This window comes from Capsella rubella, unplaced genomic scaffold (genome assembly GCF_000375325.1).
Source record: "Capsella rubella cultivar Monte Gargano unplaced genomic scaffold, Caprub1_0 scaffold_6, whole genome shotgun sequence".
NCBI classification, from domain to species: domain Eukaryota; kingdom Viridiplantae; phylum Streptophyta; class Magnoliopsida; order Brassicales; family Brassicaceae; genus Capsella; species Capsella rubella.
The window spans coordinates 3152643-3169736 of record NW_006238918.1 but is presented as its reverse complement, the minus strand read 5'-3'; the positions used below and the strand labels follow the sequence as shown (position 1 = coordinate 3169736).

The 17094-nt window shown below is 36.6% G+C and overlaps 5 protein-coding genes and 1 non-coding gene across 6 annotated transcripts; 5 read left to right on the top strand and 1 right to left on the bottom strand.

Annotated features, from left to right (window-relative positions):
* Nucleotides 1-908: 908 nt before the first annotated feature.
* Nucleotides 909-4209, top strand: LOC17883071 (cyclin-dependent kinase C-1). The gene is made up of 12 exons (XM_006286614.2): nt 909-1123; nt 1312-1393; nt 1522-1612; nt 1707-1736; nt 1838-1947; nt 2035-2107; nt 2189-2309; nt 2437-2554; nt 2902-3041; nt 3131-3188; nt 3371-3441; nt 3571-4209. Exons 1-12 carry the CDS (start codon nt 1011-1013, stop codon nt 4100-4102), a joined length of 1539 nt encoding a protein of 512 aa, XP_006286676.1. The 5' UTR covers nt 909-1010; the 3' UTR covers nt 4103-4209.
* Nucleotides 4210-4319: 110 nt separating this feature from the next.
* LOC17883417 (ras-related protein RABH1e) lies at nt 4320-5988 on the bottom strand. The gene is made up of 6 exons (XM_006288603.2): nt 5798-5988; nt 5530-5600; nt 5181-5269; nt 4934-5045; nt 4761-4851; nt 4320-4663 (listed from the first exon to the last, which is right to left on the bottom strand). The coding sequence occupies exons 1-6, from the start codon at nt 5912-5914 to the stop codon at nt 4520-4522; spliced, it is 624 nt and encodes a 207-aa protein (XP_006288665.1). The 5' UTR covers nt 5915-5988; the 3' UTR covers nt 4320-4519.
* Nucleotides 5989-6691: 703 nt separating this feature from the next.
* Nucleotides 6692-9329, top strand: LOC17884209 (BTB/POZ domain-containing protein DOT3). The gene is made up of 6 exons (XM_023781080.1): nt 6692-6854; nt 6959-7028; nt 7204-8105; nt 8195-8453; nt 8517-8645; nt 8743-9329. Exons 1-6 carry the CDS (start codon nt 6715-6717, stop codon nt 9124-9126), a joined length of 1884 nt encoding a protein of 627 aa, XP_023636848.1. The 5' UTR covers nt 6692-6714; the 3' UTR covers nt 9127-9329.
* Nucleotides 9330-9840: 511 nt separating this feature from the next.
* Nucleotides 9841-13625, top strand: LOC17882420 (asparagine synthetase [glutamine-hydrolyzing] 3). The gene is made up of 14 exons (XM_006287231.2): nt 9841-9970; nt 10211-10349; nt 10527-10622; nt 10808-10949; nt 11050-11145; nt 11340-11434; nt 11521-11682; nt 11767-11847; nt 11938-12159; nt 12242-12376; nt 12577-12657; nt 12744-12830; nt 12916-13023; nt 13113-13625. Exons 1-14 carry the CDS (start codon nt 9891-9893, stop codon nt 13323-13325), a joined length of 1737 nt encoding a protein of 578 aa, XP_006287293.2. The 5' UTR covers nt 9841-9890; the 3' UTR covers nt 13326-13625.
* Nucleotides 13626-13822: 197 nt separating this feature from the next.
* Nucleotides 13823-13895, top strand: TRNAR-ACG. The gene has a single exon. It is a non-coding gene; the product is annotated as a tRNA-Arg (tRNA).
* An 876-nt stretch (nt 13896-14771) lies between these two features.
* LOC17882411 (annexin D7) lies at nt 14772-16684 on the top strand. The gene is made up of 4 exons (XM_006288189.2): nt 14772-14888; nt 15341-15486; nt 15603-15821; nt 16040-16684. Exons 1-4 carry the CDS (start codon nt 14813-14815, stop codon nt 16547-16549), a joined length of 951 nt encoding a protein of 316 aa, XP_006288251.1. The 5' UTR covers nt 14772-14812; the 3' UTR covers nt 16550-16684.
* Nucleotides 16685-17094: the final 410 nt, after the last annotated feature.

The following is a 17094-nucleotide window of genomic DNA, read 5'->3' as shown; positions in this document are numbered from 1 at the left end:
GTGAGTCGGGGATCTATGTTAGGGTTTGAAGATGAGTCTTCTCTCTCCCCCGTTGATGAGAGATCTAGCTAGCTAGGGTTTCTTCTCTCTCTCACCTATCCATCTTCTTCCGTTTGGAGAACCAGAATAGAATGGTTTGCTTTAGACGATGGAACAACGGCGTATTAAACACGCAAAGACAGATTAGATTACATGAGCTAGTCCTTGTCTTCCATCTGTTGGAACCACTTAGTGACACAGACACTGACTCTGCAAACCAAAAAAAAGAAAGGAAAACCTAAATAATTTTCTTAATTTTCCCGCCATATTTAGAATTTTCTCAAATTCGCCTACAAATTTTTATTTGTGAAGAAACGTCCATTGTAATTTTTTTCTCTTTGTTTTTTTTTTTTTTTTTTTTTTTTTTTTTTTTTTTTTTTTTTCGGCTTTTTCTCTTTGTTTTTATTTTCAAAATGTTGTTTTTACTGTAACCTTAGAACAGGCATGTTCAAAAATATCAATTTTGTTAGCAAGACTATTAAAAGACGAGAAAATAAACAAGAAAATTTAACATTCATAGAAAATGGAGTTAAATTTCTTAAACTAAATAGTGCTATATTGCTATAACATACATTAAAATTATTTACATATATATATATATATATATATAAGGGTTCTAATCTATACAATAAGATAATAGTTATGTACGCATCCATATTTTGTTTCGGTGGACCCTGCACTTTCCTATTACAGTATGGAACCTCTAGATTGATCGCTGTTACTTCGCGTACCGCTTATTTACGGTTGAACCGGTTCAAACCGAACAATTCATAGACTTTAACCGATTTAGTGGAACCGATACTCAAAACGCTTTACACACAGTTAAAAGTAAGATAAGAAACCTACGGCGAGTTTTGTTGGAGATAAAAAAAGGTTATATGATCAACGAGGGCTGATCTGATCATCGGAGTTAAAAAAAAAAAAAAAAAAAAATTACTATCGGACAGTTGGAGCAGCCCCCGGGAACGTACATGGTGATGGCAGATTTGGGGAAATTAAACGTCGAAGAACCTCCTCCGATCTGGGGATCTCGCAGCGTTGATTGCTTTGAGAAGCTCGAACAAATTGGTGAAGGCACTTACGGGTCTGTTTTCTCTATTTTCATCCCCTTTTTCGTTTGATTTCAGTTTCACTCTTTTGGGTATTTTCAATTTTTGTTTTGGGGATTACCGTAATTGAGATTGTAGGACGATTAGGTTTTGACAATGCCTATTGCTGTGTTTTTTTTTTATTTTTTGGATATTTGATTGTTGTTGTTGTTTGCTGTTGCAGTCAAGTTTACATGGCTAAAGAGATCAAAACTGGTGAAATTGTTGCTCTCAAAAAGATCCGTATGGACAATGAAAGAGAAGGGGTATATGATTTTTTTTTCCCTCTTTATAAGTTTTTATGATATAGCTCACTATGTTTAGAACAGATACAAGTTATTTGTTTGCTATTGGAATTGTTTTTAACCCCTTGTTCACAATTTGTATGATGCAGTTTCCTATTACAGCTATCAGGGAGATTAAAATTCTGAAGAAGCTTCATCATGAAAATGTCATTCAGCTGAAAGAGATTGTGACCTCACCAGGTTTGTTTAAGGAACATACATTTTACTCTGGAATCAGTTTATTAATTTCATTTTTCAGTGGTCTAACCTCATGATTTGTTCTGTCTCTTCAAAGGTCGGGACAGGGATGACCAAGGAAAGCCAGGTTTGTGAAAAATGTAGTTTCAATTTCTGTCATATTTTCTGCATAACCTAGGATTTGTTCTCACTTAAAGTTTGTGCCTTTTTACCTACGCGGAATTCTAGATAATAACAAATACAAGGGTGGCATCTACATGGTTTTTGATTACATGGATCATGATTTGACTGGTCTCGCTGACCGTCCTGGACTGAGATTTACTGTTCCTCAAATCAAGGTATTGCACTGCTAAATAGCTTGTTAATTCTATAAGCCTTTGCATGCTGTTGTTCAACTTTATTCTAACATTTAATCCATGTATAAGTGTTACATGAAGCAACTGCTCACCGGGCTTCACTACTGTCATGTAAATCAAGTGCTTCACCGTGATATAAAAGGTGATTCTCCCAGATACATTGTTGATGTTTTTTTATCACTTTTAGTCTTTTACTTGCCTATTAACCTCGAATTTTTTCCAGGTTCAAATCTCCTTATTGACAATGAGGGAAATTTAAAGCTGGCAGATTTTGGGCTCGCACGGTCGTTTTCTCATGATCATGCAGGAAATCTTACAAATCGTGTCATCACACTGTGGTACAGGTAAGCTTACAAATCGTCATTTAAAGTTTACATGTTAGATACAGAGATAGTCTTGATACCTTGGCATGATGATCTTTGCTAATGTATCATTTATTGCTACTTTGCTTACATACACGTATTGTGGCAGGCCCCCTGAATTACTACTCGGGGCAACAAAATATGGCCCAGCAATTGACATGTGGTCGGTTGGTTGCATATTTGCTGAACTTTTGCATGCAAAACCAATCTTGCCTGGGAAAAATGAGGTCAGGATTTTATATTTGCTGAAAGCACAGTTCTTTTGAACATTTCAGATGTTAATGAAGTGTGCTTTCATACCACTTATAGTATAAGAATATACCTGGTCTCCTGGTTTTATTGTTGGACTTGGACACCTTAGGGATTCATTAGAATTAGATAGATCATCGCTTTTATCCTGAAACAATGGAGGCTGGTTCGGTTCTCTGTCTATATATTACGTATAGATAAAATTCCAGGAGTCTTTATCTGCGTTTGGGGTTTCAATAGCTTATCGTGAATAGTATAGACGCAGTTATGCTTACATGTTGTTGATAATCTAAAAGTATATGTTCTGTATCTTACATTGTTTCAGCATGAACAATTGAACAAGATCTTTGAACTTTGTGGATCACCTGATGAAAATATTTGGCCTGGGGTTTCCAAGATGCCTTGGTACAACAATTTCAAGCCGGCACGTCCCTTGAAGAGACGTGTAAGAGAGTTTTTCAGACAGTAAGTAAAGTCAACCAGTATATAGATCCATTTTACACATTTACTCTTATCAGAAAATTTCATTTCGCTTTTCCTTCTCTTCTGCACAGCTTTGATCGGCATGCTCTTGAATTACTGGAGAAAATGTTGGTGCTTGACCCATCACAGGTATGAGAGACCATTCTCTTTATTTGCAGCGAACTATCTTCTGAAAGTATATGCAAACTGCAAAAACAAACTGTCTTTTACTGTCACTTAGGTGAAGCATACCTCTTTTAAGGCAGGACGCTGCTGACCATATAGAAATTTAAGTTTTTTTTTTTTTTTTTTTTTTGCTTTCCCCGGTGTAGAGAATATCTGCGAAGGATGCTCTTGATGCTGAGTACTTTTGGACTGATCCGCTGCCCTGTGACCCGAAGAGGTACTAACATTTTCCGAGTTTCTCTTACAAATTCAAGAAACTCATTTGATTAATCATCATCATCTAGCTTACTAGACAGATGATTATGGGGAAGATTCGTTGGACTAAAACAATGTTTCATATTAACAGTCTGCCCACATATGAATCCTCACATGAGTTCCAGACAAAGAAAAAGCGGCAACAGCAGCGCCAAAATGAGGAAGCAGCAAAAAGACAAAAGCTGCAACATCCACAGCAGCAGCATTCTCGTTTGCCTCCATTACAACATGGTGGCCAGTCTCATGCTGCTCCACATTGGCCTGCCGGTCCAAACCATCCCAATAACAACGCACTGCCACAAGTGCCAGCTGGACCCAGCCACCACTTCTATGGGAATGGGAAACCGCGTGGTCCACCTGCTCCAAACCGCTACCCTCCTAGCGGAAACCAAAGCGGGGGTTATAATCAAAACCGAGGTGGTTACAGCAGCGGATCATATCCTCCACAAGGACGGGGAGCTCCGTATGTGGCAGGTCCTAGAAGGCCAAGTGGTGGTGGCGCCTACGGGGTTGGACCACCTAACTACACACAAGGTGGTCAGTATGGTGGCTCTGGAAGCTCTGGAAGAGGTCAGAACCCAATGGGTGGTAATAGAAACCAGCAATACGGATGGCAACAGTAAAAAGTTCTAAAGTTTTGTTGTCCATGTCTTTGTCTTACAACACTTAATGGATAGACTAGAATAATAGATTAATATGAGAAATTGAATATCTTTTTATTTTTCACATTTTTTACCGTCTTATTTCATTATGCACAAATTATCTAATAATGTCAAAATGGAGATTGACAATGGATGATGTAAACCAAATGAGCAATGAGAACAGAGCAAGTCATTATCATTCTTCTTCTTAAGCTTTCACATGTCATTATTACACAACTGCATATCGAAAACAAAACCTTTCCAAAGAAAACAATGAGTCTCCACATAAAAATCTCTGTCCTTATACCAGGATTTATTTGTTCCATCAAATTATAAATCTTTCTTTTGTTTTGAAATCTTCCTATTCTGTTGCTGTCAAATGTATATATTTAAAATTGATTAACACGAACAGCCACCTCGTTGTTGCTCCCCTTGAGACGAATTGGTCGAAGCCTTTAGGTTCACATCAACCATATCTTCTTGTTTGGTTGAAGAAAGTGTTTCCATTCCTGGTAATGCTGCTGCAATCTTGCGGAATAGTGGCTGCAAGTTTCAAAACACCAGAACAAAAAAAGCCAGGCGTTATTCCACGAAATCTCAAGATCTTAAAGGAGTGATGAGGTATAGTTGCATCCCTCACCTTGATGTTAAATCCTGCTTTTGCACTTGTCTCTATGAATATAACTCCATAATCACGAGCTTTGTTATCCCCTTCCTCTATCGACACTTGCCTGTCAAATGGAAATGTCAAGTTGATGATAGCTAAATGTAAAAAAAGCTTCCAAGTCTCATATCTGGTCAAGTGTTTCTTACCTTTTGTCAACGAGATCAGTTTTGTTACCAACCAGAACAATGATAACATCGCTACCTCTCTCTGTACGAACATCCTCAATCCACTTGGAGGTGTTCAAGAATGACTGCCTATCTGTACATAAGAAAAACCGTATAAAGATGAGATCTTTACACAGCATCCTTGCAAAATCTATGGGAAATGTATAGATAGTACACAAAGGAGAAGCTTTAATGGTAAAGCTAGACAGTAATGTTACAGAAGGCTTACTTGCAACATCATAGACAATAACAGCAACAGAGGAATCTCTGATATAACTTGGTATCAGACTTCGAAATCTCTCCTGTCCAGCAGTATCCCTACATTATATAAAACTTGGAAGCTTAATGACAGCTCACAGCAAGATGATTTAAATTTTACCTATAAAACTAAAAAGAGATGAACAAGACAAAATAACATGGTTGATTGATGATGCACAATGCTGAGAATATTCATGGACATATATAAGTATAATAGCTATTTTGATGATCATTCAGCCATTCTACCAAACAACAAAGATCCTCATCATTGATCATATAAATTCATATTGAGATCAAAAGAATTGGAGAATATAATTTACCATAGCTGCAGACGAACAGTCCTATCCTCAAGGTACATTGTTTTTGACAAGAAATCAATTCCAATAGTTGCCTGCAAAAATTCTCCCACAAAACAAAAAAAATGAGAAGAAAAAACACAAGATCCGATTTGACAATGCCTGGCAAAACACATCATTAACACTACAAGGAGGCAAATTATAACCAAAATCTGCAGATTTGAAACTGATCTACTCATTACAGCAAATAGGATCGTGGATCTCACAGGCAAAAGGGGTGAGATGATCAAACCTGATAAGTGGTGTCGAATTTGTCGTACATGAAACGAGTGATGATGCTGGTCTTGCCAACGGATTGATCTCCAAGGAACACGAGCTTGTACTTGGCTAAAGGTGACACACTCGCCATTTTTTTCCCCCCGGATTTGAGATGATCGTTCACCGTAAAAAATATTTGAGCTTTAGATCTGACTTTTGCGATTTCTCAGGTGAATGAAGGTTTGAGTTTGACGCGTTTATATGGCTACACCAATGTAACCGCCAACCACGAATATTTACCAAAAAAAAACTGTTAAAAATTAGTTTACATTAATTAATTGCTTTGGTATACTTCAGAGAAATTAACTGCCTAATTTAGTAAATTGAACAACAAAATCGTTTGCACACGACTTTCTTACATGTTTGTTGAGAAAGGTATCTTTTTTACTCTAATAATAAACGTATTATTCACAGAAAGCAACTAATTAAAGGAAAATCATTCATAATTTGCTATAGTGATATCATTAAAACGACGCCGTATGACCAGTAGATATCCCCAACGATTCACACACCAACCAGCTCATTACGCAGACCAGTAGATTATAGAAGACTCCCAACGATTCAACACACCAACTACAACAACAGTGTACAACTATCATCACATATATGATGGGGATTACGCAGACCAGAAGGTTATGGCAATGATACTGACATATCATATTTAATGACAGAACATTCTCTACCTAAAATAAAGTATTAAGCGGTCCAAATCTTTCACAACTGCTTCTCTCTATGTGTTCCCCATATATGAGCCACACACTCTCTTTTCGCATTTACTCTCATATTTTGTCCCCCCCCCCCCCACTCTCTTTACAATTTTATATATAAGCAACATATTTCATCTCTATCCAACATACAGTCACACTTCTTTGTTTTTGCAGATCAAAAGGAATGAATTCAGCATCTTCAGGCCAGCTGAAGAGCTCTGGAGATGATACTGAGACTGATCCTATATGTAACAAAAGCATTATACTTCCAAAAAGAGTTGATGTTTCATTAGCAAACAGCTTCGAGAAGAAAGACCGTTCCTGGTATGCAATCTTTTCATAGATTATATAAGGCAGAACATAGTTTCAGTAGAAAGATTTTAGCTTAAGCTAATGGACTCTCTCTCTTTTTTTTTTATCTCTTGCAGGTATGTCAAATCTCAAATCCCTACTGATCTTTCTATTCAAGTCGATGACATTACCTTCAAAGCACACAAGGTAAAATTTTAGTCAGCAAAAGAAAGATGATGTGTTAGCTTAATAGTCTTCAAGTTTGTATATATATATATACACATGAGTTTAGTGACTGCAATTCTAGACAACTAAGATTTTACTTGAACTATCGATCAGAGATGTTATTGTCTGTTTACTGTAATTATTTTGTCTTGAACAGTTTCCTTTGATCTCAAAATGTGGTTACATAAGCTCTATTGAGCTACAACCTTCACCTTCTGAGAGTGGAGGATATCATCTCAAGCTGGAAAACTTCCCTGGTGGAGCAGATACATTTGAGACCATTCTGAAATTTTGCTACAATCTCCCGCTGGACTTGAATCCTCTCAATGTAGCTTCACTGAGATGTGCATCAGAATACTTGTACATGACTGAAGAATTTGAAGCAGGGAATTTAATCTCCAAGACAGAGGCTTTCATCACTTTTGTAGTGTTTTCATCATGGAGAGATACACTCACTGTTCTGAGATCGTGTGCAAGCTTATCTCCATGGGCCGAAAACCTCCAAATCGTAAGGAGATGCTGTGACTTGCTAGCTTGGAAAGCCTGCAATGATAACACACCAGAAGATGTTGTAGACAGAAATGACAGATGTTTATACAATGATATAGCCACACTTCGAACTGATCACTTCATGAGGGTTATAACAACTATGAAAGCAAGAAGGGCCAAACCAGAGATTACAGGTAAAATCATCATGAAGTATGCAGACAACTTTTTGCCGATAATCGATGAAGACTTGGAAGGAATAAGAGGTTACGGGTTAGGAAAGAATGCGTTGCAGTTCAGTGTGAAGAGAGAAAGAATGGAGGAAAGCAGCAGTTTAGGATGTCAAGAACATAAAGAAACTATTGAAAGCTTAGTTAGTGTACTTCCTCCAGAACCTGGAGCAGTCTCATGCCACTTTCTCTTAAGGTTGTTGAAAACAGCAATTGTTTACACTGCATCACCAGCTTTAATATCTGATCTTGAGAAACGGGTAGGCATGGCTTTGGAAGATGCTAATGTATGTGACCTTCTTATTCCTAACTTCAAAAATGAAGATCAGCAGAAAGGAGCCAGGTGAGAAAAGTCTACTCTTGCTTTGATTAGCTTGTATGTTAACTTCAACGAAAGAAATGTTTAATTCTTGACGTTTGATTTATGCACAGCTCACCTGAGGCATACACTATATACAATGTGGATGTGGTTCACAGGATTTTTGAGTATTTTCTGATGCATGAGCAGCAACAACAACAACAAGTACCAGGAATGCCAAGCATAACCAAGCTTTTGGACAATTACTTAGCTGAGATTGCAAAAGATCCTTGTCTACCCATAACAAAGTTTCAGGTCCTAGCTGAAATGTTGCCGGAGAATGCTTGGAAATGCCATGATGGTCTCTACAGAGCAATTGATATGTTCCTCAAGGTAGTAACGTTTCTTCTGATTTAATCTCCAAACCAAAGCTAATGATTTTAATTCTTGTTTCAGACTCATCCTTCACTATCAGAGCACGATAGAAGAAGACTATGCAAGACAATGACCTGTGAGAAACTATCACTTGATGCATGCCTACATGCTGCACAAAATGATCGGTTGCCTCTGAGAACTATTGTCCAGGTATGCCATAAAACAGAACAAAAATATAAGCCTTTCTTGAAGTCAAAGAGTAATGTAAGTGACTGACTAAAATGCTAAACATCCTATCATAAACAAGATCAATACTCAAGTACTTTTCACGGAACAAGTAAAGATGAGGATGATGATGCAAGAAAAGCAACCAGAGAAGAAGGAAGAAAATTCTGAAGGTCGTGAGGATAAACGTATATGTAGAGATAATGAAATCAAGACACTTAAGGAAGAGCTGGAACATGCAAAGAAAAAGATAGCAGAGCTTCAGAACGATTACAATGAGCTTCAACAAGAGCATGAAAAGTTAAGTAGCAAACAAAAGAGCACTCAGAACTGGGGATTGCGTTGGCAAAAGGTGAAGAAATCGTTCCACATAAAACGTGAAGACGATGAAACAAGAGACAGGACACGAAGACCAAGTTCCACAGGACCAAGAACCAGCTTGAGGAGAAGAATGTCAATGTCATAAGCCAATAAATCAATCATAGTCTCGGCCTAACGCCCAGTAATGTATTCACAGTGTTTTGATGATGTACTCTGGTTATTCCAATGTCAGCTGAAGAAAACAAAAACAAGCTAAGTAATTCCAAACCATAATTCAGAAATGGAGCTGGATATTTCGTTTGATTCATATATTCTGTAAGAAGAAAAATAAACACAGGTTCAGTTAAAGGTTGTTAAAAGAATATTGGAGAGAATTTAAACATCACATTACTGTTTCAAAATATGATTCATGGACAACAAAAAGGGACACAGACAACGAAGCGTATTACCATTCCATTAGGCATCATCAAGGACTGTGCAGATAGACACATACAAGTCAAATGTGTTACAAGAGTGTTGTTGCTAAGAGTATTACCTCCAACTCCAGCTCGGACATTTAATGGAAGAAGTTTGTTTGGTTCGAGAATCGGACGTTTAAAATAAGGATTCGTTAAACGACTCCGTTTTAAGGAATTCATAAAACGACTACGTTTTAAGGATACTTGTTTCGAGAATTGGAGTATCTTTTTTCTCCTCGAGAATCCGGCGAATCTCGTGACACAGAATCTTTTTACGAAATCAACAAATTAGGGTAAAGTTAAAATCCGAATATTTTATCTTTGGGATTAATTGACAGAATCAACGGTCCTGATTGAATTTGGAAACCCCATCTTTATAAAGGTCATCTTTTTAGTTTCCACAGCATCCATTTCGCAGAAGCCGTTGTGTTCTCTTGTTGCCGCCAGCATCATGTGTGGGATTCTTGCTGTGTTAGGCTGCGGCGATAACTCCCAAGCGAAACGTTCCCGTATCATCCAACTTTCTCGCAGGTATACTCAAATCAACCATTTCTTTGTTTTCCTTCTCCTTGGTTTGGTTTTTGGCTGCGCAATTTTCTCAAGGTTTATTATTATTGGGTCTTGTTTTGGATGAGAAAAGTTTCCAACTTTTTGGTAAATGATGAGCATTTTTACTTGGCATCTGTCTTGTGGAGACGATGAATTACATGTATTGGTCAAAATCGATGGAATGGCTAATCTGATGGTATAAACTATTGAAATGTTATGTAGATTGAGGCATAGAGGTCCTGACTGGAGCGGCCTACATTGTTATGAAGATTGCTATGTGGCTCATGAGCGTTTGGCCATCATTGACCCTACTTCTGGCGACCAACCACTCTATAATGAAGACAAGACCGTTGTTGTCGCGGTAACTTTTGCTTCTGTCTTAATGTCAGTTGCTTGGAGGAACTGGGATTAGTGAACATTTATTCCTTTTACAATGATCATTGACATTACGAAAAGGAATCATGAGTCGAACCTCAAACTTTATGAGGATTCATGTGATTAAGGGCTTTTTTTTTTTTGAACTCTTTCCTTGCTTCAGGTCAATGGAGAGATATACAACCACAAGGTTTTGCGTGAAAAATTGACGTCTCATCAGTTCCATACTGGGAGTGATTGTGAAGTGCTTGCACATCTTGTAAGTACCCATTAGTTGGGAGGAGATTTTATTTCAGCACTACGTTAGATAGATGCTGTGCATTTTTCTGTATTTTTGTGTAAATTCAGATACAAGGGTGTCACCTCAATCTTTTTTACCTTTTGGTAGTTGAACAGTTACTGTATTCAAACGTTTATTTGGTTTATATTTTCTTGCTATTGCAGTACGAAGACCATGGAGAGGAATTTATCGACATGTTGGATGGCATGTTTGCATTTGTCCTTCTTGATACTCGGGACAAAAGTTTTATTGCTGTAAGGGATGCCATTGGTGTCATTCCACTCTACATTGGGTGGGGTCTCGATGGTATGTTCATATTCTCTAAGAAATTCACCTCAAAAGATAAGATCATTCTTCCTTTGTCATAGATTACTGATTTTTTTCTTTGACAAATTATCTATCGCAGGTTCTGTCTGGTTTGCTTCTGAGATGAAAGCACTTTGTGATGATTGTGAACAGTTTATGTGCTTTCCCCCAGGCCACATCTATTCAAGTAAACAAGGTTTGTACTTCATACCAGATCACATCAATTTAAATATCAAATAATGACTTATCTTGGCTGACTCCTATTTAGTGAATACACACACAGATATTACAAATCTTTCAATTGGTTTTAGTTATGGGTTTCTATCGCTTCGTAAGTTTGTTGGACTTTTACTGCGTAGTTAAGTTTCATGGAACAAGCCTTTCTTGCAGGTGGACTTAGGAGGTGGTACAACCCCCCCTGGTTTTCTGAGTTGGTTCCTTCAACCCCATATGATCCCTTAGTGGTGCGCAATACTTTTGAGAAGGTAAATTCTGGAGTTTTATCTTCCTTCCCTGACAAATGCGGATCTGGTTTTGGAACTATGGATGTGAAAAATTATTTAAATTGCAGGCTGTTATAAAACGTCTAATGACTGATGTGCCTTTTGGTGTCCTCCTATCTGGAGGATTAGACTCATCCCTTGTTGCTTCAGTAGCGTTACGCCATTTGGAAAAATCAGAAGCTGCTTGTCAGTGGGGTTCAAAGCTGCACACATTTTGTATCGGTTTGAAGGTCTTAACCCAGTTTCTCAAAATGTTTTCACCGTAAGCTTTCTATGCTCATCAAGATTTGTAAATCCATCTGTTTTCATTTCAGGGATCCCCGGATCTTAAAGCTGGCAGAGAAGTCGCTGACTATTTAGGAACTCGCCACCACGAGTTACACTTTACCGTTCAGGTAAAGTTTGTTTTTTTACATCTACAAGAGTATTGAGTGTGAATATTTGTTTGGTTGATTGTTTATATCTTCTTCCAATGATAATATCAGGACGGTATAGATGCCATAGAAGAAGTCATATACCATGTTGAGACTTATGACGTGACTACTATAAGAGCCAGCACTCCAATGTTTCTTATGTCAAGAAAAATCAAATCGCTTGGTGTAAAGATGGTTCTTTCTGGGGAAGGCTCTGATGAAATTTTTGGAGGATATTTGTACTTCCATAAAGCACCCAATAAGAAGGAATTTCACGAGGAAACATGCCGAAAGGTAGTGCCTCTAGACAGAAATTCCTGTCCTACCTTGATTTTTGTAACTTGTTAATCTTGTTTGTGTGTGGATTTGTCTACAGATTAAAGCTCTTCATCAATATGATTGCTTGAGGGCTAACAAATCAACTTCTGCATGGGGTGTTGAGGCTCGTGTACCTTTCCTCGACAAAGAATTTTTAAATGTTGCAATGAGCATTGATCCAGAGTGGAAGATGGTAGGTGGCATCTTTCTCTTATTGTTTCCTTTTTCATCTTTCTATTATACAGCCATCAATAGAGGATTTTGATCCGTTTATATAGCACTGCTTTAAGGACATTTTAGTTTAAGTTGATTGTTTCATAACTTCATTTTCTTACAAATTTATAATCTTAAGTCTCAAATTTGGTGATTAATGTGGTGTAAACTACAATGCAGATAAAGCCTGATCTTGGAAGGATCGAGAAATGGGTGTTACGCAATGCCTTTGATGATGAGGAAAACCCTTATCTCCCAAAGGTTTATAGCAACAACTTTTTGCTTCCTGCAATCTGACTAAATTATCTAGCTTCGCTATTAACTTCTCATCTTTTTGTTAAATGTAGCACATTTTATACAGGCAGAAAGAACAGTTCAGTGATGGAGTAGGATACAGCTGGATTGATGGTCTGAAAGATCATGCAAATAAACATGTAATTAGATGTCTCTTTTAGTTCATACAAAAGAATCTAAAGTCACATTTTGATAATGTGATGCTTACATATCTCTCTTGATAAGGTCTCTGACACAATGCTGACGAACGCGAGCTTTGTCTTCCCTGATAACACTCCCATGACAAAAGAAGCATACTACTACCGAACCATCTTTGAAAAGTTCTACCCTAAGGTAATGATTTCATCTGCATAACTACTTTGACCCCTTAATTGTCTTAAGCTTTGCTCTGATTTGTTTTTTCGGATTATACAAATGAGCAGAGTGCAGCTAGAGCGACTGTACCGGGAGGTCCAAGTGTGGCATGTAGTACAGCAAAAGCTGTAGAATGGGACGCAGCCTGGTCACAGAATCTTGACCCATCAGGTCGTGCGGCTCTTGGAGTCCATGTTGCAGCTTACGAGGGTGATAAAACCGACGATCCTCGTCCTGAGAAGCTGCAGAAACTAGGAGAGAAGACTGCAGAGATTGTTTGAGGATAAGCAAGGTTTTAAGCTAACGGTTGAAATCGCGCACGAGTTATCCTCATTTGTAGGATCGATGACTAAATAGGCAAATCGTTTTCTTTCCTTATTGTGTTTTTTCTTGCTATAGACTCCACGGAAACTGAGTTGAGTTGGCCCTGAATTGTGAGTTTCCGTGGATGTCTACCTACCTAAGTAATAATAAGTTGCTGGTGAATTTATGTTTTTATTAGTGTTATTACACAATCCATGAACTTGATCACACTTCAAGATTATTATCGTTGTTGCCATGAATCCGAGTGTTTTTTCTTCCTTTTTTTTTTATAAATTGCAAAGTTCTTCTGCCATAGATTCAAAACTATAGACGGGCTGAGCAATTTGGTTGTTTTTGGTTCGAATCATAATATAATTAACACTGGACGGACTTGGTCCGACTCGTTACGATATTCTTTATTCAAAGGAAGGTGTTTAAATGATTATAAATATTAGTATGAAAGAACTAACAAAAGGACTCTGTGGCCCAATGGATAAGGCGCTGGTCTACGAAACCAGAGATTCTGGGTTCGATCCCCAGCAGAGTCGCAGTGTTTAAATTTTGTAGAGCACGTACGTTTTTTTTTTACTTTTGAGTTTTGATGATGATAAAGCTTCTTTACAAAAACAAAAAAGCCTCTTTAAGTATGCATGATTTTAATAAGAAAATAAAAGGCTTTAGAATTTAAATATATAATTGACGTTACGTTACGTTTCGTTTTTTTTTTTTTTTTTTTTTTTGAACAAACTACGTTTCGTTTTATTTGTCGAGTTTCAGTAGTTGGTTGCCAAGAAAATAACTGCTCCTTTAACGCATTTAGTTTAGCACCAACCACGTGAATCCCTGCGGCTATTTCTTGGAGTTAAACAAGAATAAAATGACATAAGCCATGCAATTTTTTTTAATTTTTTTTTTGTCTTTAGAATTTTCCTTTAAATATATAATTATCACATACAAAATAACAAGTATGTGTGATAATTATAACTACGTACAAGTCATTCACAATTCACAATCTAAAACATAAGTTTCTGACCCAGTACTCTATATATAAGAAATACTTCACTTTAAATCTATTCAACTTTTGTCCCACAAAAAAAAAAAAAAAAAAAATCTATTCAACTTAAAACTATTCAACTTTATTTGCAATTAATTAAATTCATTTTCTGCCAGCTTATCTAGATTTTTTTTCAATTTTTAATTGATTTACTTATCTTGCCAAAATAGATATGCTTTGATACTTAACAATTTTAATTACTATTCAACCTTATTTTAATTAATTTCCCACCTTTTCCATTCATTATATTGATTTTGTTTTTCCTTTTTATTAATTTACTTAAATTGCCAAGTCATTTACCAAAATAAAGTATCATACAAACCTTTCCTTCAAGCTCCCTTTCATTATATAAGTGAGACAACCTTACATCAAAATCCAGACCAGCAGAAAACAAAAAAAAAAAATAAACTCATGGCGTCTCTCGAAGTTCCCGCCAATGTTCCTCTTCCTGAAGAAGACGCTGAGCAACTCCACAAAGCCTTTAAAGGTCTAATTCCTCTCCCTTTATCTATCCATTAGTCGTTTGGTTATTTAGACCTACATAGATGTAGTATGGACTTAGTTTGCAACGAATGCATTATGATAAGCTCTTTTTGACTTATTAGTTTGCAACGAATGCATTATGATAAGCTCTTTTTTTAAGGAAGAGAAGTCATTTTCTTTTGTTCCCAAAAACCGAGATTAAATTTTGGTTTAAATTACTCTAAGCATCAAAAAATATTCTATTAGGGTTTACCAGACCTTCAGATCTTAAAGCGATCATCTGCTCCAACCCTAGCTAATATGTTGACAATATATATTTTGATGAAACGAGATAAATTTGTACTATTTTCTAATTGTATATATTTCTTTCAATCTAATATTTGATATTGAATAATTTCAAACCTGATTCTGACTCGTTTTTTTTTTCTTTGATTTAATTGTGTTGCTCCAAAGTAGGATGGGGAACCAACGAGGGGATGATCATATCAATCCTGGCTCACAGAAATGCAACGCAACGCAGTTTCATTCGTGATGTTTATGCTGCTAACTACAACAAAGATCTTCTCAAGGAATTAGACAAAGAGCTTTCCGGTGACTTCGAGGTTTTCTTAAAAATTACAGACAACATCTTTTTATCTCTTTTTCCTTGTTTTTTTTTTGGTTTGAGTAACTATATACTGATCTGTTAAAATATCTCTTTCTTTGTAAAACACAACAGCGAGCTGTGATGTTGTGGACTTTTGGTCCAGCGGAGAGAGATGCTTATTTGGCTAAAGAATCTACCAAAATGTTCACTAAGGACAACTGGGTTCTTGTCGAGATCGCTTGTACTAGATCTGCTCTTGAGTTTCTCAGTGCCAAGCAAGCTTACCAATCCCGTTACAAGACCTCTCTGGAGGAAGATGTCGCATACCACACATCTGGAGACATTCGTAAGGTACCGGTACTTATATAAGTAAATATGTGAATGTTGATAAGCTTTCCATCTTAAATCCAATAAAGATGATCGACATATAATATATAGTTCATATCTTTTATATACTATAAGAATTCTTACATAGCTTATTGATGTAAGATTCCTAATCCTACCTAGCTAACAAACTCATGAGTTCATATACTATGTAAGTTTTGTAACATATTTTTTGGTTTATGCAGCTCTTGCTACCTCTTGTGAGCACCTTTAGATACGATGGAGATGAAGTGAACATGACTCTAGCTAGGTCCGAGGCTAAGATACTTCACAAGAAGATCGAGGAGAAGGCTTATGCTGATGACGATCTCATCAGAATCTTGACAACAAGGAGCAAAGCCCAAATCGGGGCAACTCTCAATCACTTCAACAACAGTTTCGGAACTTCCATTACCAAATTTCTAAAGGAGTATTCGGGAAACGAATACGTTCAGTTACTCAAAGCCGTGATCAAATGCTTTACATATCCAGAGAAGTATTTTGAGAAAGTTCTACGTCAAGCCATCAACAAGCTGGGAACAGACGAGTGGGGACTTACGAGAGTGGTCACTACAAGAGCAGAGGTCGACATGGAGAGGATCAAAGAGGAATATTTACGCAGAAACAGTGTTCCTCTTGATCGAGCCATTGCTAAAGACACTCATGGCGACTATGAGGATATACTTCTCGCTCTTCTCGGACATGACCATGCTTGATATATACAACATTTGCAAGTCCTTTTCTAATAAAATAAACTTTATCTTATCGCTTTGTGTTTAATAAAACAGTTGTGATTGGTTTTGCAACGTGGTCATGTTGAGTTATTTATGAATGTTTTCATTTTCGTTTCAGTTCTGTTCTCTCTTATCAAATAAACACAACAATTGAGACTTTAAAATTTTATTTACTCTATAAAAATTAAAGCTAAAACTTTATCATAAATCATCATTTGCGTATTTATAAATTAATTTACTCAAAACATTTTGTGAGAGTGACAGTATATATTGGCAATCATACACTTAGACTCTGTTTTATTTTCCTTAGTTTTGTAATTTCGTTTTCTTTAAATTAATAATTAAATGCATTTAGATTGTTAATTATTACTAATAAAACATATATCACCAATTATAACTAGATAAAGTATAGATAGACAAAAAAAAAAAAAAAAAACCTTTTATTTCCAATTTTCTCTTACCTATTTAATCCTATATCTAAGTTGTTTAATAGTCCATTTAATATTCAGCTTTATGACAAAACTTGC

Bases quoted from the DNA above. Each gene is read 5' to 3' on its own strand.
- LOC17883071 (XM_006286614.2), top strand. From the start codon at position 1,011: ATGGTGATGGCAGATTTGGGGAAATTAAACGTCGAAGAACCTCCTCCG. The intron at 1,737-1,837 runs GTTTGTGAAAAA...GCGGAATTCTAG, and splicing joins GGATGACCAAGGAAAGCCAG to ATAATAACAAATACAAGGGT. The intron at 2,108-2,188 runs GTGATTCTCCCA...AATTTTTTCCAG, and splicing joins GCTTCACCGTGATATAAAAG to GTTCAAATCTCCTTATTGAC.
- LOC17883417 (XM_006288603.2), bottom strand. From the start codon at position 5,914: ATGGCGAGTGTGTCACCTTTAGCCAAGTACAAGCTCGTGTTCCTTGGA. The intron at 5,270-5,529 runs GTAAATTATATT...TATATAATGTAG, and splicing joins ACTGTTCGTCTGCAGCTATG to GGATACTGCTGGACAGGAGA. The intron at 4,664-4,760 runs GTGAGGGATGCA...TGAAACTTGCAG, and splicing joins AAGCAGGATTTAACATCAAG to CCACTATTCCGCAAGATTGC.
- LOC17884209 (XM_023781080.1), top strand. From the start codon at position 6,715: ATGAATTCAGCATCTTCAGGCCAGCTGAAGAGCTCTGGAGATGATACT. The intron at 6,855-6,958 runs GTATGCAATCTT...TATCTCTTGCAG, and splicing joins GAGAAGAAAGACCGTTCCTG to GTATGTCAAATCTCAAATCC. The intron at 7,029-7,203 runs GTAAAATTTTAG...TGTCTTGAACAG, and splicing joins TTACCTTCAAAGCACACAAG to TTTCCTTTGATCTCAAAATG.
- LOC17882420 (XM_006287231.2), top strand. From the start codon at position 9,891: ATGTGTGGGATTCTTGCTGTGTTAGGCTGCGGCGATAACTCCCAAGCG. The intron at 10,350-10,526 runs GTAACTTTTGCT...TCCTTGCTTCAG, and splicing joins ACAAGACCGTTGTTGTCGCG to GTCAATGGAGAGATATACAA. The intron at 12,377-12,576 runs GTAGGTGGCATC...ACTACAATGCAG, and splicing joins TTGATCCAGAGTGGAAGATG to ATAAAGCCTGATCTTGGAAG.
- LOC17882411 (XM_006288189.2), top strand. From the start codon at position 14,813: ATGGCGTCTCTCGAAGTTCCCGCCAATGTTCCTCTTCCTGAAGAAGAC. The intron at 14,889-15,340 runs GTCTAATTCCTC...GCTCCAAAGTAG, and splicing joins ACTCCACAAAGCCTTTAAAG to GATGGGGAACCAACGAGGGG. The intron at 15,487-15,602 runs GTTTTCTTAAAA...AAAACACAACAG, and splicing joins AGCTTTCCGGTGACTTCGAG to CGAGCTGTGATGTTGTGGAC.